Source organism: Symphodus melops, assembly GCF_947650265.1.
Source record: "Symphodus melops genome assembly, chromosome: 21".
Classification (NCBI taxonomy): domain Eukaryota; kingdom Metazoa; phylum Chordata; class Actinopteri; order Labriformes; family Labridae; genus Symphodus; species Symphodus melops.
This window is the reverse complement of record NC_136711.1, coordinates 19,217,421-19,239,504: the sequence shown is the minus strand read 5'-3', so window position 1 is coordinate 19,239,504 and position 22,084 is coordinate 19,217,421. Positions and strand designations below refer to the sequence as shown.

At 45.4% G+C, this 22,084-nt stretch overlaps 2 protein-coding genes across 4 annotated transcripts in view; one reads left to right on the top strand and one right to left on the bottom strand.

Moving 5' to 3' along the window:
• The window catches only part of LOC306817383 (rho GTPase-activating protein 44-like), a gene marked incomplete at its 3' end in the record, with an annotated part of 75,877 nt that extends 61,654 nt beyond the window's left edge, over positions 1-14,223 (bottom strand). For all 3 annotated transcript variants that reach the window (XM_079334197.1, XM_079334199.1, XM_079334201.1), the window contains exon 1: positions 14,153-14,223. In XM_079334197.1, the coding sequence (XP_079190323.1) occupies positions 14,153-14,205 (53 nt within the window). In that variant the 5' untranslated portion in view covers positions 14,206-14,223. The remainder of the gene's footprint in view (positions 1-14,152) is intronic.
• Positions 14,224-15,574: 1,351 nt separating this feature from the next.
• Positions 15,575-21,932, top strand: stx4 (syntaxin 4). Its single transcript, XM_079334204.1, has 10 exons — positions 15,575-15,822; positions 16,779-16,883; positions 17,602-17,701; positions 17,789-17,863; positions 17,941-18,011; positions 18,106-18,214; positions 19,203-19,276; positions 19,726-19,863; positions 19,943-20,053; positions 20,450-21,932. Exons 1-10 carry the CDS (start codon positions 15,793-15,795, stop codon positions 20,528-20,530), a joined length of 894 nt encoding a protein of 297 aa, XP_079190330.1. The 5' UTR covers positions 15,575-15,792; the 3' UTR covers positions 20,531-21,932.
• The last annotated feature ends 152 nt before the right edge of the window (positions 21,933-22,084 follow it).

The following is a 22,084-nucleotide window of genomic DNA, read 5'->3' as shown; positions in this document are numbered from 1 at the left end:
GGGGGAAGCCCCGCCGTGTGAGTCATCACCTGCATCATTCACCTCCAGGCCGGTCGGACGAGAATAAACCGGAGACGTCAGGAGGATGTCCAGGAATGATTTAAAGCACTCGCTTTAGTCATGCACAGTGTGAAAACTGCGGGTGGCTGTGGAGGAGCTTTATGAATGGACAATAGCTCCTGATTACATCATGGGAATGTCATCGTTGTTACCTCGGATTGGGATTGGATGAGGGCCAATCAGATGTCTAACAAGAATATATCATCTGGAAAAGACAGGCAACAATTTAAGGTGTTTAAGGAGCCATTGAGGGTTGTATCTTATTTAAAGCATGACTTTTTGTCCCTTTGTTACAGAGAATAGAGTCGGGAATAAAGGAGAGAGAGAGTGTGGGGAACGATGTCCAGGAAAGGAGGCTGAATATGAACCTGGGCTGTCTGGCCTTCATTTAACACTTCTGAATTAAATTAACATTTTTATTTTAGTCAGTAAATACGTTTTTTAGAGCAGCGCAGAACTACAGTAATTAATAACAGAGCTCCTCATGTTTCACCTGTATGCTTCGCCGTATTGCAGTTCCTGTAACATCATGATTTACTGTGCAAAGCCCGAGGTTGGATTTCCCTTTAAGTGAGTAGAAGTTGTGTTGAAAAACAAAAAACCCAGAGAAACCCACTTAGCCAGTCAACAAAGTGGGTCAGAGCCTCGTTGACGATGCCAGGCGAGCTGCCTGAAGCTCACTCACACACACACACACACACACACACTCACACACAGATATGTTGGAGCGGACAGAAGAAGAACTTAAGAAGAAGTCTCCTCTAAGTAAATCTCATTTATATCATTAACGTGATAACGACCATAAACTTCAGCCACGTGGCTCGGAGTATAAAAACAGTATCAAACAACACTCTCTTTTCCTGCATTGATAGTGACAGTGAACGCCTCGGTGACGCAGAGACCCTGAAGGCAGCGCGCGACGACACATAGAGACAGTAAATCAACTCCACAGCTGCTGAAGACTGACAGAGAGACACATGGAGGGACATGAAACCTTTCTGCACGACACACAGCATTAATATGAACAACAACAGCAGCAGAGAGGAAGTAACGAGGTCGCAGTTTAAACGTCAATAATGCACGTCGGGGGGAGGCAAGCTAACGTGCACGTCACGAGACTTTGACCAATGAGGTTAATGAACTCCTGACAGGTCATTCAATCAAATCTCAGTTGAGGTTATTGAAGAAATGGAGGCGATGAATTTGTAATCGAGGCTTGTTTGCGAGTCTAAAACTTACTTTTAACAAATCCTTATTAGCCTGCTGGATTATTCCTCAGACCTTTAAAAACATTAACGGAAGGGTTGCTCATTTTTCTAAAAAGTCAGGGTCCCCCCCCCGCCCCCCTTTTATTCTGCTTGCGATGATGCAAACAAACCAAATAAATAAATAAATGAAAATTAAATTCAACCCAAAATATTACAGCCTTCACGAAATTCACAATTGGGAATTAGGCTTCCTGTATGCCAGAAACTTCTCTACTCAGAAACTGTTGAACAAATATGAAATTCAAACCAGCATGAGGCCTGTTGCCTTATTTCTTTGAGCTGCGTTATTCTTTGAGTGTGATGTAATAAATGCATCACGCTCACTCTCTCCTCTGTTCACTGCATATTCAATAACGTGAACTCTTGAGGCAGAGGATGGAGGGTGGATAAAGTTTGACTAAACTTCAGGTCTAAATCCTGACTCAGCTTCGCAAACCCGTGCAGAGTTTTGGCGTCTCATTATCCTTTCAAAAAACGCTCAGCACGTTGCTTTCATGTCTTTGATGCCTGAAAACGACGAAGCTCCTCCTGATGCAACTCACCGCGAGGAATCAAAAAAAAAACCTTCAGCAGCGTGTTCAGACCTGAGCTGCATGTGGACGAGAGCGTTTTAAAGAGGAGGCGCTGAAACTCTTCAGTGGACTTCGGCGTGTTTCTGCGTCAGCTGAGGAAAACAGGAGTTCCCTTCAGTGACCCGGCTGCTGAGTCATAAAATACCTGCCAAACCGCTTCGTCGTGCTTTGATTCACCCGCCTTTGTATGTGGGATAACAATGACACAGTGCAGATTATGCATCATTGAGCATTTTGTCGTGTATTGTCACTGAGTCTAATGTAACACTCGGCCTGTTGGGCTCATCCTGACGTGAGTCAGTAACTACACGGGGGCCCACAGACCAGCCGGGGGCTCCTGAGGGCTCACAAGCTGACCTCCACATTCCTGATGAGTTTACTCCGTCCCACGTCTGAATCTTCAAAACGGTCAAGTCTTCCATGTTGTTGTTTTCTTGCTCGAATTAAGTTGCTCATGCAGAGCAGAAGCTGAAGAGACATGAGGACAAATTCAGTTCAGAGGCTGAAGAGGAAGCGGGGATAACTGCACCCCTGTTGTGTGACGTCTCGCTACATGAGGAAAATGTTATCTGCAGCGACATCTTTATGCGACTTATCAGCGCTCGGCTCGGCTCGGCGCTCAGGAGGGATGTGGGACTTATTTTTGAAGAGAGGTTGCATGAAGTGCAAGGAGCTGAGAACACACACACACACACACACACACACACACACACACGGGGAGTGGGGGGGGAGGATAAAATCAGGCGTGTGATGAAACGCCGTGATCGCACTCCTCCTCTGTCTGCTGTCAAAGTGAGTTCTCTCTCTCTGTTAGTGTTCGCAGAGGTTTGGACCTGAAGGTTCACAGCAGGAGACTCGTCTGTGGCTGAGCTGCAAGAATTGGCTGCAAAGAAGCAAAACGGGGCATGCAGAGTGTCTGTCAGAATTCATTTATATGGAGACCAAACATGCAGACTGTTTTCTTTACTTGGGCAGAACAACAGCCTGTCAACAACACACATCCCCCGCTCTTTAAAGTATAACAGTATAGTTTAGACTTTGCTTGTAATTAGGAGAGTGTCACACTTCAACATGTCTCCAGTCTACAAACCCCCCGATGATGAGAAAAGTCCGTCCTCTCCGTCTTCTGTCTGCTCCACTTTTCAGAAAACGGCCGTTTGGAGATTTTCCCTTCGTGACATCACAAAGGGCAGTAGCCCCTTTTTTTTTTAACGATAAAAGGAAAATGTCAGAAATCACAACTTTGCCTCAAAGGGGATTTACAATCTAAAGAGCAGACGACGTCTTTATTTTGACCCTCAAAGAGAAAGAATTTAAAGTGAAATCAGATCCAAAGTCAAGAAGTCAAAAAACAAAAACAAACAAAGACTGACGTTTGCATTTTATATGCGAGGAATTAGATCCGTCCAACCAGCCTCTGGCCAAAAATAACTTTTTTATGACGGACCACTGCTGTGGTTTGGGCTGAAAGGCTCGGTTAGCAGATTAGCAGCTTTGCTGCTGTTTACGACGTGTGCAGACTGAAGACTCCTGCAGAGGAGTAAACACTGACTTTCTGATCGTTAAAGACTAAAAGCTGCTGGGGACAGAGTCGGCCAATCCCGAAGGACCGGACAATAAACATTCTTGGACTTGATGGCGTTTGTTTCACTGCCAGTGTGTTTGTGAAGTCAGGACGCCGTTTGACTCAGACTGTCAGAATGACCTCCGACACACTCTGTGTAATAATTACACACGATGAACTCACCTCCACTATCAGCACGTTTGCATCATCACCTCAGCATCTCTCCGACTCAGTGACTCAACTGTTGCCGTGAAGCGTCTGCATGAAAGTGAGCGAGCGGTCTGTTAGAGCGATCTGCGGCTGAGAGGAGGGAGAAAAAACAGACGCGCTGATGTAAAACGTTTCAGCGCCTGGTGGCTGCTCTGCTCCCCTTCAGACAGCGACGAACACAAACTTAGCTGCTTCCAGAAGAATCTATCCTCCTGCACATGTGGAAAAACAGCAAAGTTGTTTGAAAGCTTTCGACTATTTCACAGGAAGTTAGAAAATCAAGTATATCAGCAAACGTTGTGTTTTGATAAGAAGGAGGAAACGAAAGATGCTAACTCCGCTAATCTCATCTCATCCTGCAGAAAGGGTCGACGGTGTCCTCTTCACCTCTGCTCCTCTCCTCGACCCGGTGAGGCAGTGACACATGAGCTGAGGGTTTGACTTCCCATTAAAGTTTAACACACACACACACACACACACACACACACACAGGGGAGTGGTGGCAGCAGGTATACAGTAAAATAATCTCGCTCTGCAGGTTGCTGACAGCAGCTGGCAGCCTTGACTGTTTTCATTTCAACATATCAGATTGACTTCTTCAAGCCCGAGTGTTGAGGAAGGTAAAATCTGTTATTATCAGGCACAACTGGTTTGTGTTCCTTTTTTTATTCCCCTCTAAAGTCGGTTCACACGTTTCCAAGTCATGACAAGTTAAGACTTGTCTCCCGAAGGTGACATGAAGATCAATTCCTGAAGCCACTGAGCCGTCGTGTTGAGAGATGATGAAACTCTCCTACATACATGAAATCAAGTCAAATATGAGAATTTGCAATGATCAATCCCTCCCTTTAAATCTAGCTTTTTTAAGATTTGGGGTTTTATTGACGTAACAAACCCGGGAAATAAAAAAACAGGATTCTTGCAGGATCATTTTCCTGCGTCTGAGCGATCTCGTCTCAACCACACGCCGCCGAGAGGCTGAAAGCGTCTCACTGCAGGGAGGGAAAAGAGTTCCTCTGAAGACGAATCCGCAGACGGCAGAGACAACAGAGGAGAGTAAAAAATCTTTCCCATTAGAGTCGGGGAAATGATCGAGTCTGGCTTTTTCCTCGGAGAGCCAGCTACACCAGATAATGTGTAAATAATGAGGGTGGATTCTGCTCTCCGTCAGCCCAACTGGTAATTTCAGGCTGTCTGCTCCGAGCTTCAGCGTGTTTGATGCAAGCAGCTGAGTGGGAGATTTAAAGTCTCTGAATACTCAGAGAGATACCTGAGTGTGAGCTTCAACTGTTTTGGACATGACAGCACATTAAGAACTGAATTAGCTACCGACTGATTCTCAGATTAGCCGAGAGCAGAAGCAGCAGAGAGAACTCCCTTTGATTCCCCGCTATCTACAAACTGTGCCTTCATGAGTTAAATATACCTAATATGCTGATAAGACTCACATCCATCCACGATCGCTTTTCCAGTTCTGGAGCCGATCCCAGCTGTTAATTGGGCGAGAGGCGGGGCACACCCTGGACTCTTCACCGAGCCAATCACAGGGCTGCATGCTCAGACTTAACATGCACAAAGAAAAAGATTTTAGCAGGCAGCTTCAAACCTCTGCAAGAGCCTGAAAAAACATCTCTGCTCCCAGCACTGGAGAGCTGCAGCCCTCACCTGGCAGCCCTGCAGCGTTCTGCCCCCTCCCCCCCAGAAGAGCTGGTCACGGACGCCAGAATCAGATAAATAAGGAGGTTTTTTTTGGAGCTGCTAATCATGCAAATGTGCAACTGAGGACAATCTGAGATGACACTTCTGCTACTACTTGGTGTGTTAATTAGAGGTTCAAATCATCGGCAGGATGAAGGACAATAAGTGTTTATTTTAGAGCACCTGTGTGCCTGTGAGGAGGAAGAGCTTCTTCCAATCAAATCAAGAGCCTCTCCTCAAGCTGCAGCCCATCACAGCTTCCAATCGTTTATGCATGATGCCCCCCCCCCCCCCATGACGGGATGTTGATATGGTGTGTGTGTGTGTGTGTGTGTGTGTGTGTGTGTGTGTGTGTGTGTGGCAGCAGCTCTGAATGAGACATCAGCATTCCTGCATTGTATCAGGATTCATATTCCATCACTGCCTCCCAATTAGAGTCCATTACCGGAGTGAAAACGCCGCCGGAGCTCTTGGGACTTTTATCCCCACACACACACACACACACACACACACACACACACACACACACACCCTCGTGATGTCATTTCCTGTCCCGTTCAGACTCTGCTCACATGTTTGTGGAGTGCACTCAGCTCAGGCTTTTAATGGTCCACAGAGGCTGACGGCTGTTTTTCTGCTCGAGGTGGGAACGCGTCGTCGCTGAGCGAGTGTTTCCAGGACGGCTCGGAGGTGGGCGGCGGCCGAGTCTGACACACAGGAAAGGTGGAGTCTGTTTGTTTGCGACTGGTGCGGGGGTGACGTCAGCGACGACAGAACTGGGGGATCCCGGTTGCTGCGGTAACAGGGGCGTTTCTTTGGACGCCATGTGGTCAGACAAACACAGAGGACTGGTTTCTGTGCTTCGTGTATTTTATCATTGAATTAAATATGCAGAAAGTAAAGGCCTGTCCTCGTGCGTCCCTGCAGCAAAGAATACTTTTATATTATTTACAAATCGAGTAGAATTATTGATCTAATTGCAGCAGAATATAAACGTGACGATACCTGCATGCACAAAGCCAGTCCCACAAATAAACGACACTCAGAGTCGGGCATCTGCTCTGCAAAGAGTCCGACTTTAACCCGACACAACAGCTCACCGTCATCTGATGCTTTTGTGCTCAAACAGGAGAAATTCCCTGCAGCCATGTTTGATATTTGGCATCGAGGCGCCGGATAGCCTCGCGCTTAACGTCGGTGCTCCCCAATGTACGGAGGCTAAAACAATCCTCATCGCTGTGGCTGTGAGTTCTCAAATCTGACCTCTGACCTCTGCAGCCCCTCCTCCCGTCTCCCTTCAGCTGAATTAACCAATGAAGGAAAAAAGGTCGAAAACACAACCTGCCACTTTAGATCATATAAATTAAAAACGTGTCTTAAAGATGTTAAAACTCCTGCTTGCTTCCACATCTGAGTGCGTAAATCTGAGAAACACCTCGTTGACTTATTTCCAAAACTTTGTAAATATCTTTTCCCGGACTCGTCACGCCTTCAGCGGCAGCCGAGCGCAGGACGGTTTTGTTATCCGTCTGTCACTTTCTCGGTGCGGCTCTGCAACAACCTGAAGCATCGCCTGTCTCCATCATCACACTCCACTTCCTTCAGTCCCGCTCCTCAGGGCGCTGAACTCACAACGTCTCAGAACACGAGTCCAGAAAACATGTCAGCGCTGCTTTCTTTACTCAGAATCCGCAGAGTTTCAACCCTGTGAAGTTACTGCGTCTGATAAATGATGCAGCTCTTTGAGCGTCAGTGTTGCAGAGTGTGAATTTATAATAATAGTCCCCAGCCTATTGTGTCAAAGGAAGCTATTTTTATCAGGCAGATCCACCCCATCATCATCTCCTCGGTTTATGCTAATTACCTTTCAGAGCAGACCTGTCAAAACGGCATCACACGAGAGAACGCGCCGCGAGTTTTAACAAACTCCACATCAAAATGGAGGACGAGGACGCTGCACGAGGGCGGTGAAGGAAGAAAGAGAGGGAGAGGCGAAAAACACGAGTGAAAGGTCAAAAATGTTTGCAACAGATTTTAACTCACAAAATTTCTATTCTGGAAATAGTTGGGGGGGGATAATTTAGGGGAGACACTGATTGAGTGATTTGTTGTCGGGACTTTTTCTTAAAACCGAGACGTGAAGCCGAGGAGAAAATGAGAAACATGCAACATGTTCATTTAGGATCTTTATAATGAGAACGCAAACACGCTCTTATACTTCAGAGTTTACCTTTAACTCATCATGATGTTCTTATCTACCCGAGAAAATGGGGAAAAAAAAATCCTAAAATATTGAGAGTTTCCTGCCAGCGTGTTTTTCTGTCATCAGTCAAAGCCGCCTGCTAGCTTCCTCATGCGCTCATAATTAACATTTAAGCTAGCAGAAGGGGTCAGCTTCCAACTGCTTGCAGGAATTCCTCATTAACAGGCGCTCATTGTGATTAATGAGGGAGACTCGGACAGGTAGGTGAGCGCGCGCACACACACACACACACACACACACACACACACACACACACACACACACACACAACTGGGCCCATTAGCGAGCGTGCGTCTCCTCTTGTGGACAGTAACAGCTCATAATCAAAGCTCTCCCACCTGCAGCGTGTTAACACCTCAGAGGAGCGATGAAGCTTCCCACTGTAAACAAACTGTCAGGTGAGTCTTTATCACCTTCTCACCTCGAGCTGACTCGCTGCAGCCGAGTAAAAGGCCGGCCATTAACTGTGCTATGAATTACTGTAAATCTGCTCCGGGGGACAGAATGTTTTCAGAGTTTGAAGGAGCCTCGCTGTGAATACTAACTACGCTTCACATTATAATCAATTATCAACTCCTGATGATGTTTTTGGAGTTGGCGCACATGCACGCCCGGCGCCCATGTTTGACAAATGAGTTCATTACCGTTTAGCTTCATGTTCCAACAGTCGAGGGGAGCGCGAAAAAAATTACACCCTCGTAAATTACGTTCGCCTCGATTGAGCCATTTGTTTTAATCTGATGTTTGTGTGCGAGACAGCTGAGTGCTGGTTCGTACCGAACGCAAAGTCAAAACTTCTCTGCAGGAATAAAAAAAAAAACACCGAAGTTCAGCGTCAAAAAAATCGGCCAATGAGACGTCCAGCTAACCGGAGGTCAGGGACCGCTGGGGATCCAAACACCTGCATGCAGACGCACGGAGGCTGAATCCGAATGTGGGACTTCCTTTGAAAGTTCAACACTTCTGTCCAAATCCTCAATCAAAGCATCATAGGAAGATGAGATCCATGTAGTTTGTGTACAGGAGGGGGGGGGTCAATAAATATCCATCCATTAGAACAAGTCACAGTTAGGAAAGAGAAAGTTCTCCAGAGGGTGAACATGTGGATTCAGTCTGAAAACAACATGCGACAAACAAGTTTCTTTGTCTCAGCGTCCAGCTGTTCATCTCTCCACCCGGAGCAGCAGCGACTCGCCCAAAAAGATTAAACTGTGTCAGAGGTCGGAGCAGGGGTCTGCAGGCGCTGCAGGGGGGGGGGGGGGACGCGTCACATCTTTCCTCCCTCCTGCTGTCACAACAGTCGTACGAAGCTTAACAAGCGTGCCGGCTCACAGGAGTTATTCTTTGGATTTCAGTGGAAGGACAACAAATCAAGCAAGGAACAACCAAAAAGAATCACAGCTCCGTCCATCCATCACAAAGTTTTTCCTGCAGCAGGTTTGGACAGGGGGAAACAATAATGCTTGACATTACTTGCAAAAAATAATGAAGCCATTAAGGGGAAAAAAACACGCCCTCTTCAATCACCGTGGCTGAAACAAGGTTACAGTTTACGTCCGCAGGTTTTTGTAGCCTGCAGCTCGAATCTGACAAAAAAAAAGAACAAAATCCCAGCGTGTCCGCGGAGACGACATTCTCCCTGTTTTCCCACCTTTACACTCTTAAGCTTCCTTTTTGCAAAAACCCAGACGACATGTGTTTACTGCTCTCCAGGAGGAAACGTGTTTTTATTACGAATATGTGAATGAGAAGTGGGAGTTAAAAATACTCTGCAGCACAAAAGACGGAGCCAAAAGAGGATTACGCTCGTCCCCTCGCTGCCATAACCTCGGCTGTGCTCACACACAGTTTACACATTTTCATTGAGTCGCACAGTTTACGCAGCATTACGCAGGATTAATGGTGCAGGCCGACTGTTTGGGAGATGAATTGGACTGTGGCTGAACCTCTCGTGACCTATATCTTTAAGTGGAGCGATGCAGCGATGTTGCAGCTTCATCGCTCTGAGGATGCTCACCAGTGTCTCAGACAGACGGCGCAGCCGAAAAAGCTCCAAATGTCGCTCTCATGGTTTGAGAGAGGCAGCGAGCGGAGATTGGCAAAATACTCCCTTTGCAACTGGGCGCTGTTCGGGTGCGACCCCCCCCCCCCCCCCCCCAACTGCTCGAGTTCCTTTCTCATGTGCAGCCGTGTGCTGAAATCTGGAGTCTGTCCCGTCTTCAAAGACTTGTTTTGTATTTAAATAATTAAAGGCCCGTCCTGTACAGATGCCTTGCTCAAAGGTCATTTCTTAAGACAGAAGTGGATGAATACCCGGACTCTTAATAGAAGTTTAATAAAGTTTATCTTTCTTAAAATGAGCGGTGCACGATGTCCGTGAGTGGACGTTAAGTCAGCTGATGATTTGACGCGTTTACGACTATCTGTTCCCCCGCCGACAGATTCTGCATCCAAACGCGGGCGTCTGTTCCGTCACTGAAGGTCTCTACGTTCACCTGATGATGGCGCCTGGCTGCACAGGAAACCGTCTCTCTCTCTCTGTGTGTGTGTCGTTTATGAAGGGCTGAAATCTGTGAAACATAAGGGAATCTGCGTCCTTCATCACGAGCCAGGTGATGCAGGCTGCCAAGGTCGCCGATGGAGGAGACATCGGCGATTACCTGTGTGTCCAGCAGCGAGGCGGCGTGTCGGAGTCTCTGCCCTCTAAATATGACTAATTGGCCCTGCTGTTCTGCTTCTTATGATACAGGTTAGAACTCATTACCGGGATGTTCTGGCTCGCTGGGTTCGGCTGCAGATGAAAAGGAAACAAACAAGCACCTGGCCTCACACACACACACACACACACACACACACACACACACACACACACACACGTGTACATCTTTATGGTTTTACACACAGATGATTGTTTGGTTCTTATCTCTTAAAAGTGCATTACAGCTTTCGTCCCTCGGAGCTCCAGGAAGGAACAATTCCAGTAAGTTTTTATGGGTAAATGTCCTGCAGGGATTTCTGAGACCTCTGCCAAGTCCGCCCCGCCGGCTCGGGCATTATCTGCAGTAAAACCTTTCTCATTGATTAGCATCAGCGCCTCGGCCTGCAGCGTGAGCGTGGGTGAGGGCGAGGGAGCTACGAGAAGGTTTGACATAAAATCCTTTCAGTGTGCCAGCACAGTCAGTTACTGCTGTCAGCCGAGCACAACAAACCGCTTACAGAGTGAAACAACACGTCAGCAAAGGCGGCTTCACGAGAACGCTGTTCAGGAATATGAACAACAATAACAAACAAAAACACACACAACCGCTGTGACCTCTCTACAGTCATTCAGCACAGCTTCAGATTCCTCTCACTCGTGCGTTAATGAGTGGCAGGATTGAACGTCTTTATTTACCAAGGAGGTGGACTCACTTCAAACTTTTTATTTTTTGTAACTACAGATTGTCTCGATGATGAAAAGCATCGACCTGTCGGCCTGTCGGAATAGTTGCTACAACCTCATGTAGGAAAGGTATCTTTACCTTAATCCATCTTTTTTCTATATCGCCTGTCATCGTGAAGACAACCAGGTGGATGCTTTAAGTCTGTATTTATATAGTGTGTGTGAGTGTGTGTGTGTGTGTGTGTGTGGGGGGGGGGGTCCTGCAGCTACATGTCCGATGTGTCCTTGGGAAAGACACTCGTGTCGTTGGCGGCGGCGGCGTACGAATGTCTCACTACAGAACGAGCTCGTGTGTGAATGTGCAAGCTCGAGCTGAGCTTTAATGTTGTTTCTATTTAATTGATCAAGTTTGATAATCCTCTAATTTCAGCACTCCTTATTTGATGAACATTTTTAAATCTAACTCTGTCTTGACTTCGTCTCCCCCGGGTCTTTAAACCTTTCGCTCTCAGACGACGTCTCACTTTTTTAAAAAAAAAGCTTTTGTGCTGGAGTGAGGTGAAAAAAAAAAGAAAACTTCCTCCTTTGAGATGCAGTGAAGAAGAAGAAGTATAAAGAAAGTTGAGTCACCATTGCAATTATTCACATTCCTCCACTTTGAGGCGGTGACACGTCCTATTTGTGCACGTCAACCTGTTCTGTGTGTCGGCGTCTCCTCTTTGTAGAGACACATAAATGATTCTGTTTTAAGGTTATGCAACAATTATAAAGGGTTAAACAACACTAGATCTAAATTGCCCTGGGTGCAGTGTTGACACATGACATTGACTTTCAGTTGAAGGGCTCAGGGCGGGGCTGACAAACAGAAGGATCTAGACAAAGACTAAACAACACCTATTGAGAGCTGAGCTGCAGCTTCACCTCTCTGACTACGACTGAACTCGGATTCCTCCCTGCAGAAGAAGAAGGGTGCAAAGCGGCCTCGGCTCCACAGCGCAGAGAAGAGGATCGAGTTGCTGCACGATAAGAGAGGCACATCGAGCATGTTTTCAAACTACGGCAGCCAAAATGGGTCATGTACTTTCCTTGACAATTACTCAGCAACCCTCAGGTCCTGACTGAGAGATTAACAAACTTGAGCGTGGAGCCTCACGGGGGGGATAACAGACACACTGATAACAAATAAATCACATTAATCTGAAGTATTCTATCATTTGCATACTATCTGATGCAGCTTTTCATGCAGTCAGGATTTACAAAGATTAATCACCATGTGCCAGAATTCATCAAGCGCGGCGTGTCATCGCGTTTGAATGCTGCAGAATCGGAGGCGCTGAACTTGGACTCTGCTCTGACTTCCAGGATTAGAGAAAAGCTTTTTCCTGAAGCTTGACACCAAACAACATGGTTGGTGTGACGACGTTTAACCTCTCATCTGCAAAGTGTCATGATCCTTCCTGCAGTCAGCACAGGTGAGATAACTGTGCTCATGTAAGAGGGGAGTCTCCTCTCTTACATTTCCTCCTTAAACCTGTGAAGACTTTCTGCATTATGACAGAAACATCAACGCAACCTCGAGTTGATCCACTCTCAAACGTTTGAACCACTGTGTCACATATGCAGTAAACTTCTGTTTTCTTTCCTCCGTGCATGCAGGAAGTCAGAAATAAGACGTCTTTATTAAAGAGCAAACATTAGTATTACTTGGCGTTCCCCAGGGCTCAATCCTTGGGCCTCTTTAAAAGTTACAATCTGGCAGATTTACCTCGAATGTTAAGCAGATTTGTGAATACAGCTGTGAAGCGCTCCTGCAGCAAACTCCCGTGACAGCTCCAGCCGACTGACGTACGACCTTTTCATATCTGTGCTGTCAGTAAAGAAATACTGAACTACAAACAAAAGATATAAAAACTACAAAATCCAAAGCTGATTTAAAAAAAAAGGAATAAAAAAAACATGTTTTCTCTTTCAGCCACCCGTAAAGGTTCATATTAGCCTCGTTCACACCTGCACAAAGCTCCTGCAGGTTTCTGGGTGAGCTACATTTAAAGTTTCTCCTGCGAGCCGCCTGTTCGTATTTACAGCAGCGTGTTTAATCCAGAGGATTCACTGTGAGCGAGTGGGACGGGGTGATGACGTTTACGGCCTGTGACGCAACCGCGTGATCTCGAAAAACACCTTCATGTAAGATCGCTCTGTCGCCGTCACGTGGCCACCATCCCACAGGTATCCTGCTCGTGCTCAGGTAAACACAAACACCACGACATCCTCCATATTAGCCCTCATCACGCTCACAATCCCCAAAAACACAAAGCAAAGTCCGAAATCTTGACGTGTGCGTGAACTGCAAAGCAAACCTGACCTGCCTTCATATCATCGAGAAGAAAACAATTTACATTCACTTGTATTAAAATGTGAAAGGAGAAGATTGATATCCAACCAATTGTCTGGGTATTTCCCTCTTTTTGTCAGTCTTTATGCTAAGCTAGGCTAACCAACTCCTGGCTCCAGCTTTAAATAATGTAGAGAGACAAAGTGGGATCAATCTTCTCTTCTTCTTTTTCTTCCAAAATAAAGAAAAACGACTTTTATCTAAAAATGACTTTAAAGAGCGTCTCTGTCCCAGCATGGACGTCATGTTTAAATCCACGTTTCATCCTCTTTTTGAGACTTTACCAGCAGCAACAATCTGTGTCCATGTTGGCACATTTCCCAGATTAAAAAGAGTGAAACAAACATATGTCACTCCAGGCATGTTGGTGGCCCTGGGTGTCCTTACTACCCCGCCTCCATCACCCCCCACCAGCAGGGTGCCCAGAGGCCGCCCTTTGCTGGGTTGTTATTGGTCAGCTGGGCAGCAGCTTCTTCTCTTTGGGTACCATGTCTGCTCCCTCATCATCAGTGTGCGGATCGCTCCTCCCTGCTGGGCTCAATCAATCACACAACGCTCACACTGCAAACTGTGACCTACACCGACTGTTAATGCTTTGTGCAAATCAAACCAGCTGAGCAGCCAAAGCCCATCGACTGCATGACTCAATGCTGGGAAAAAAACTGGCAAAGCGACAACAGATGACATGCCATCTGACATTTCCAAACCTAAAAGGTGTCTTTTTGCTGGTGTGCAGCTCTTACCTGCCCACTGTTTGGTTGGCGAGCTGTCTCATTCGGTTGAACTGCTTCTTCATCTTGTGTTTTTCAGCCACTCCACATTATCTCATTGATAGAATAAAGTCAGATCTCCTGCGCTGATCTACGGCAGACGAGGAGGTTCAGTCTTTAAACATCCAGTTTCGGGGGTTGGTGGGTGGGTTGGGGGGGGAGGGAGGGAGGACGCATTCGGTTAAATCCTCGTCATTTCGGCTGATGAAGACGGTGTGTCCCTGTCATCCACTCCGCTGCGCTGCTCCAGAGATGCTGGACCGATTTCTTTCCTTCTGCTCTCCCCCAACACTGACAGCGCACTGACGTTCCAGCCTGGTGCATCATGGGAAATGTAGTTTACTTTGCTATACTTAGTCTAGGATTGAGCCACATAGGATGACTTAACCATTAATTGAGTGTTTCCTTTTTTTCCTTCTAACTTTTTTGTAAACAAATTAATTGAATTATTATATTTATAGGATTATATAACCCATCTGAAGAACAGTGGGCTGCTTTACAGCAGGCTTAAATGGGCCTGCATTGGCAGGGGCAGGCAGAGGGGGGGTTGGCAACACTTAAAATCTTATAGGCCACCCCAGAAGCTGCCCAAAGATCCTAACCTATGATTGGCTAATTGACAATTTGCATTGTCAGAGGCATAAAACCCCCCCAGTAAAATTAAACTATTTGGGCTGTGTTGCAACAAGCTGCTCCTTTGTATTTAAATTATTACTTATTATTAATTATTTACACATGCTCTTTATCGTCAATGTGTGTGAATTTCTTGAATAAAGAACAGTTAAACTCCATCTCAATGTCTCCTTCTCTGATGTCGTTTAGCAGTCTCATTAGATTTTTTTATGAATTGAATGTGTTTTGGTGCAGCTGTTTGTGCAAGCAAACAGCGCCCTCTTGTGGCTATTAGAGTCAAGTAGGAAACTCCTCTGTGTGTCTCAGGTGTGTTTAACCTGCAGGAACTGTTTGAAGATGACAGCTGTAGCCAAAATGCAGCATCATGAATATACTAAATTTACAGTTTATAGGTATGAATAATAACGAGCGCGAGACTTAAACAGATCTGAAATAAATCCTCCCCTCATGAAAGTTAAAGAATAATGATGTTTTTTTATTTTAAACACAGTGAAACCTGTTTTTGCTGAGCTCTCAGGTACAGCTGATGTGATGTAATGTGAGCCTAATAAAAAACAAAAAAACAAAGTGGGGATTATTTATTTGTTTAATTAAGTTTTAGAGTATATTTTGAACGAACTGTTAAGGTTAGAGAAATATAAAGATATTTAAATTTAATAGTTTTCCAAGCCAGAATTAAAATAAGCAACAAAAAAAATTAAAACCAAAAATAAAAAGCAACGGTGAGAAACTTGTTACCATGACAACGAATAAACCCACTGTGATGAGGCGTGTCAAACTGTTCCCTGTGCAATTGCTCTCTGTCGCCGAAGGGGGCGCCACTGAGCGCTCGAATATAAACCCAAGAAGAAGAAAAAAGGAGTTTACTCGTTGAATGACAGTAGAGCAAAGTTTACAGTTTGTACAGTTTTGTCTTTGTGCTTCGGAACAACTCACCAAACACTCTGGGATTGTAGCTGCAGCATCTCTGACACCAAACAATGCGGGACCGGACGAAAGAGTTGGGAAATGTGAGTTTGAAATGAGCTGCTAACGTTAGCCGTTACGTGCTAACCTGCTAAGTTAAAGTTGACAATAACACCTGCCGACTCCTTCAACTCGAGACAACCTCGACTGAGAAACCACACAGATTAAAAAGTGGTGATAATCGCGGCGTTTTGAAGGTTTTGTCTGGTTTAATGTGATCTTTAGCGACTTTCTTTTTCCAACTTCCGTTCCAGCCCTTTCGCCGTAAAGGAAATGTCAGGCCGGTGTTACGTCGAGATTTGCATCCCTTCCAAATAATGTGTGGAGGAGGTGTGAAAAACGGGATAAATGTTGTTTCTCGTGGCAGATATGTGATGTCGAAGCATGTGGAGGGAAGTTAAGTGTTCTTATTGTTTTGTAGACTCTGTTCGGGGACGTCCCGATCCGATATCTGATATTGATATCTGATAGGACCAGCCAGAAAACGATTATTGGATTTTATTGCGTCTAAAATCTCCGATATAAGCAGAGACCACTTTAAAAGTATGTGATTTGTTTTTATTGGATTTCTTTTGGTTATTTTTTTTAAAGGTTTTTCTCGTTTATTTTTTATTATTTTTATTTACTTGTATAATACTCGGAGCTTGGGATCAATAAAGTATATTATCTATCTATCTATCTGTCTATCTGTCTATCTTGTTCTCCCTTTGAGTAACATCACTTGATTGAGCCTTTTTTTTAATATTCATCACTTCTAAATAAATCATAAAAGTATGTGTGAGTCGTGCTGATATCGGATCGATATCGGCTGATACTCAAGGCTGCGATATAAATACAGCAGTGTATAATTATATCAGCCTTACTGTGCATCATTCTGCAAGGTGCATGAAATTCTCTGCATAACACCAGGGACAGAGGAGCTTCAGCTGGACACGTTAACATGATAAAAAAAACAACAACAACAACCTCTCTTTGTTTGTTTTTCTTGTTCTGGCTGCAGAATCCGGACGCTTCAGAGGACGACGATGAGGTCCAAGCTCTGATGGTGAAACCTGGAACCTCTTCAGCCAAAGAGGAGAAGGACAATGATGCGTTCCTTAAAAAGGTCAAATGAAACATGAATTACACATTAATCAATGAAGAGATAAGGATTCATCATCCGATATCCACTCCTGGTTTAATACCAAGGCGACAACAATAGAAACCCTTGCTTTAAAATGTTCATTAGTCATCTCTTGATTTGAATGGATAATGTTTCCGTGTAATGTAAACAGAGATCAGGACGATTCTGACCCTCTACATGATGCTGTAAGAAACACTAAAGTCACTTTTGCTTCATTTTAAAGACTCAGAAGGAACTGAGAGACGTCAGTGTTTGCAGATCTGAGATGAACCATCGCTTCTCTTTCTTTCTCTCACAGCTGCTTTCAGTGTTGAAGATCTGTATATGTAAAACTTTGGTACCTTTAAAAACATTATTATTAAAAAAAGAGCTGAATCAGTTGCGAAGTATCAGAAACGTCGACAGCCTCGTGGCAGACGAGACTTTGTGGTTAGATTGTTTGTCGATTGTTTGTCGACGGAGAGAAGGTCTCACGTTTGTTTTGGCAACATGTCCGTCTCTGCAGATATCAGCGTCCTTCTGCTGCTCCGCCATGAAAAATGAGACGAATGCAGCTGCATGAACAGATTAAAAACTGCACATTGTTGTGCTGCAGATAAACACTGGTTTACACCTCGAGACGACCAGCGCTCTGATCAACGCCGATTTTTAAAAGGATTTATTTTTGGATTCAACTAAAAACTTTTCTTATTTGAATCAGACGAAGGAGATCCAGGAGGGGCTGAACAGCCTCAAACAGATCGTGTCTGATCTGGAGAACAAGCAGAAGAAGGTGCTGGGCGTGGCGCTGCCAGAAGAGAGTAAGTGTCGTCACTCAAAACGACATTACAAACTAAATGTGTGCTGGTCACGTGGTCGTAACGCGAGCTTGTCACGTTTGTTTCCAGGTATGAAGAAGGAGCTCCAAACTCTTCGGGACGAGTTCAAAACGTTGGCGACTCAGATCCAGAAGAAACTGAAGAGTGAGTGACGCTGGACTTTTGTTTACGTTCTCTTGTTCTGTGGACGTGAATTAACCTGACGAGCTCTCTGCCCGCAGATGTCGAACCCAAGAAGGGAGAAGATGATGGAAAATATGTTTCCATAAATGTCCGCATGCAGCGGACCCAGGTTAGCTGCCTCCTCTTACACACATCTGTAGACTGAGTTTGAAAATGGAGGCCTGTGTTTGTGCACTGTGAGCGTAACTTCCCCGTCTGTGCAGCACGGCGTCTTGTCAAAGGAGCTCGTGGAGCTGATGGGTCGCTGTAACACCATCCAGTCTCAGTACAGAGACCGCAACGTGGAGCGGATACAGAGGCAGCTGAAAATCAGTGAGTAGCACCGATTCCTTCCTGTGTGTGTGTGTGACTCTCTCTCTCTCTCTCTCTCTCTCTCTCTCTCTCTCTCTCTCTCTCTCTCTCTCTCTCTCTCGCTCGCTCGCTCGCTCTCTGAGTGCTGGGCTGGAGGATGAGTCATCCTGAGTTTCAGTTCGTCTCATGATGTTTGTCACATGTCACGTTTCCTCTCTCCGCCTGTCACTTTGCATCACGATCACTTTCAAAGCTCGTCTCGCACATCCTGTCAGAGCGGTGTGTTTCTGTATCCGTGTCGGTCACGTGACTCACGTTTATGGACGGACGCCGTACGAGTTTCACAAAAACATGCCGACGTTTTAGTGCGATTTTTTAATTATTTTTTTTTCTTTTTAAAAGAACATCGTCATGACGACGAGCTGAAGGAGACGGTTTATCAGAGAGAATTAAAAATGTCTTAGAACAAGCTGAGAACGAGACGGTTACATCGTCGCTTCTCCCGTTGGAGGCGGGGCTACACACTCGACAGGTCGCCTGTCAATCACACAGAGACAAACAGCCACACTTCCTGTCAGAGCCAGCGATTAACCCAACACGCATGCACGAGGAGGAACTCCACACAGAGAGTCGAACCAGCAACCTCCGTGATAGTTTTGACCGCTGATTAGAGCGCCGGGCTCGTCCGTCATTCAATAACTGGAGAACGACAAATAAATCAAATGAACAGAGAAATCAACGATGACACTTAATGAATACTTGAATGAAACAGCCGTTTTGAGAGTCAGTGTTAGGACGTCTGGTGGGAGGGAGAGGCGGCGCTCATGGCGTCTGAAGGCTGTGGAGCCCGTGGCGGACGGGTCCTCCTTTGAGTTATGGACTCAACAACCAATGAAAAGAGGAAAGGTTGAAGTGAAGGGAAACTTAAAAGCTTCGGGGAAGCGTGAGGAGGAAACGGGACTTTGTTTGCTTCTTGTTTTTCGGTCTTACACACTTCTCACTTTTCTAGCCGGGAACAACGTGACAGACGAGGAGCTGGACCGGATGCTGGAGAGCGGGGAGACCGACGTTTTCACACAGAATGTGAGTTCTGGAAACGTTTCGCTGTTTGAACAACACAGAAGGCGCCTGCTGCCGCTCACAGCGTTAGTTAAAGTAGATATGAACAACGTGTGGATGCTGATAACTGATTTGCTCTGTGGGCTTCCTTAATGCCAAAAAACTGGACAGCAGATTTGGTAAGCATGATGAGATGTCTGTAGAGATCCAGTCTCTCGTAGTGAGGAGAAACCCGATAGCTGTCTTTTAGAGGCGCTTCAGCTTTTTCCTTTTTATCCCCAGAAAAAAAATAAAAAATCCAGAGTTCCAATTAAATCCAGAATGAATTTAGAGATGGCTTCTCTGACAACAACAGATGAGACATGCTCATTTTAACTTTTGATCATGTGGTCACACGTCTGCTCCTGGATGCAGCTTCATGATCTTTTGTTGTCTATGATGCAGCTCATAAAACCGTGTACTCTGGTGTTCAGATCCTGATCGACGCTCAAGCGACGAGGCAAGCTCTGAATGAGATCGAGTCCCGACACGACGAGATCCTGAAGCTGGAGCGGAGCATCAGAGACCTGCACGACATGTTCCAGTACCTCGCCATGGAGGTGGAGGCTCAGGTACGGAAACCCCCCCGACAGCACGGAGGACGTCTCTGCGGTTAGTTTGGGCTGATGTTTTTTTATCTTCGTCCTGCAGGGGGAGATGGTCAACAACATCGAAAACAACATCAAACAGTCGACAAACTACGTGGAGAAGGCGAAAGAAAACGTAGAGAAGGCTGTGACGTATCAACAGAAAGCACGGAAGGTACGATGCCGTTTCACATCTGTGATCGTGGTTTGTTTTTTCTTCCTGCATCTCCCTCGTCGGAGTGCACCTGAATGCATCACAGAGCGTCACCGGCAGTGAGAGAGACATGACCAGACAAGTCTGAAGTCACAACAGGTGACTCTACAGTGAGACAGGACTCACGCCATGTGTCACCCGTCATCAGGGTCGATATCGGCTGATACCGACGTGTGTGTGTGTGTGATGACTGTCAGACGAGAAGGCACACACATACTTCCTGTCTCTCTTTAAGCCCCAAAAATGCATCTATGAAACGTGTCGGAAAAAAAGGTTAAAATAAAAGTAAAGCTGGATTAAAGATTGGATTTATTCTGCTGCTTAACTGATTCGTTTGTGTTTTCTGTTTTCCTGCAGAAGAAGATCTGGATCGCGATCTGTTTGGCCATCCTCATCCTCATCCTAGTCATCTCATTGGTCACCACCTTCGGCTCCTAACACCAGGCAGCACGAGTCGCCGTCGTCGCTCGGTCCGGGAGAAGCTCGTTCTGGTTTCATGTTAATAATTTCACAGGATGAACTCATGAATGAAGTTCGTCACTTTCATCGCCCATCCGGATTTTTTTTTATTTTTTTTTTTTGTCCATTTCAAATCCTCTTAACCCTTTTCTGACAAAACACCCCGACGTTGTCTGCATCACGGCTCCCGTTCCAGAGGCAGCGCCGCTGACGTTTGGACCTCCGTCGCCCCTCTCAGATTCTCGTCTGCAACACAAAAGAGCAGCAGGATTTCTGAGCTGTTACATCAGCGCCTCTTCCCTTCCCTTTAAAAAACAAAACAAGCGGCCTTGAGCGACGCACAAATGCAGTATTGAGACCCGACACAGGCGCTGCTCATGCTGTACTCAGGAAAACTGTGCGGAGACTCTCGTTACGTTGTTGTTTGTGGATGTCAACAACAACTGTCATAAAGTCGGGATCTCTTTTATCGGCAGATCTAGAAAATAGTCAATTAATATAATTGCACCTAACCTATAATGTTTGATAAAGACATTGTTTATGCAGGTTTTTAGAACTTGAATTGGCCTTCCTGTAACAAGTGTAAATACTGATGTTTTTGTGTGTGACAGCAGCCCCCCCCCCCCCTCGTTTTATTTGTCCCACCAGGTTGTATTTATGATTTGTTGTGTGAGCTGCTGCTACAGGAAACATGAACACATGATGAAATCTTTTCTTCTCGCCTGTGTGACCGGCTGAAGATGAGATCGTCGTGTCGCGCGCTAACTTTGTCAAGAAGGGATGGAGTGAGTTTTTTTTTTTTTTTTTTAATTCTTGTTTATAAATGTTTAAAGTCACAGAAGCAGTGTTTCCGCTGAGAGTCCTCACGGTTTATCATCGTACAGTTACTCGCTGTCTTAAGTGTTCGCTGTCACTGTTTGTCTGGTTGCGTGAAGCCTCCACTCGTCTCGCCGCTTGTGACACCTCAACGTGTGTTTGGATCATTAATGCAGCTGTAGTGTTCATTTAGTGCGTTTCTGCCAGTTGCTTTAAGTCCAAGAGTGTAAATATATTTTTCTTGATTCAGCACAAAAAGATTAACTTTAAAATGCTTAAACCCTGGAATCCTGAAATCTGACCGTTATTTGGCGGCCGATGAGATTGTTGTGTTAAAAATGACCAATCATGAGTCGCTGGAGTTTTTGTTGCAGCTCCACAGAGACGAGTGGATCCTGCCGAGTCGGACAAACAGTCGACTGAAAAATCAAACAGTTTGTGTCCGGTCCTCATTCAAGTAAGAGGTCGACAAAGAGCAGAGCTTCCACTTTGCTGCTGTTCAGTTTTGTATCACTTTTTTTCTTTGAATATACTTCACGTTTTTAAATAAAATACTGCCATGTTATATTTCTGTGCGTCTTGTATCAGTTTGTATCACCTTCAATCGTTCTTGTGTAGTTTGAACTCTCGCATAAAAGCCCTAAAAAAACACTTTTAGGAACAAGTCTGTCGGATCTGTTTGTTCAGATTTTTGCAACGAAATAAGCAGAAAGACTT

Excerpts from the sequence above, each read along its gene's own strand:
- stx4 (XM_079334204.1), top strand. The coding sequence starts at position 15,793 with ATGCGGGACCGGACGAAAGAGTTGGGAAAT. Across the intron at positions 18,215-19,202 it reads ACAGAGGCAGCTGAAAATCA|CCGGGAACAACGTGACAGAC; the intron begins GTGAGTAGCACC and ends TCACTTTTCTAG. Across the intron at positions 19,277-19,725 it reads CCGACGTTTTCACACAGAAT|ATCCTGATCGACGCTCAAGC; the intron begins GTGAGTTCTGGA and ends TCTGGTGTTCAG.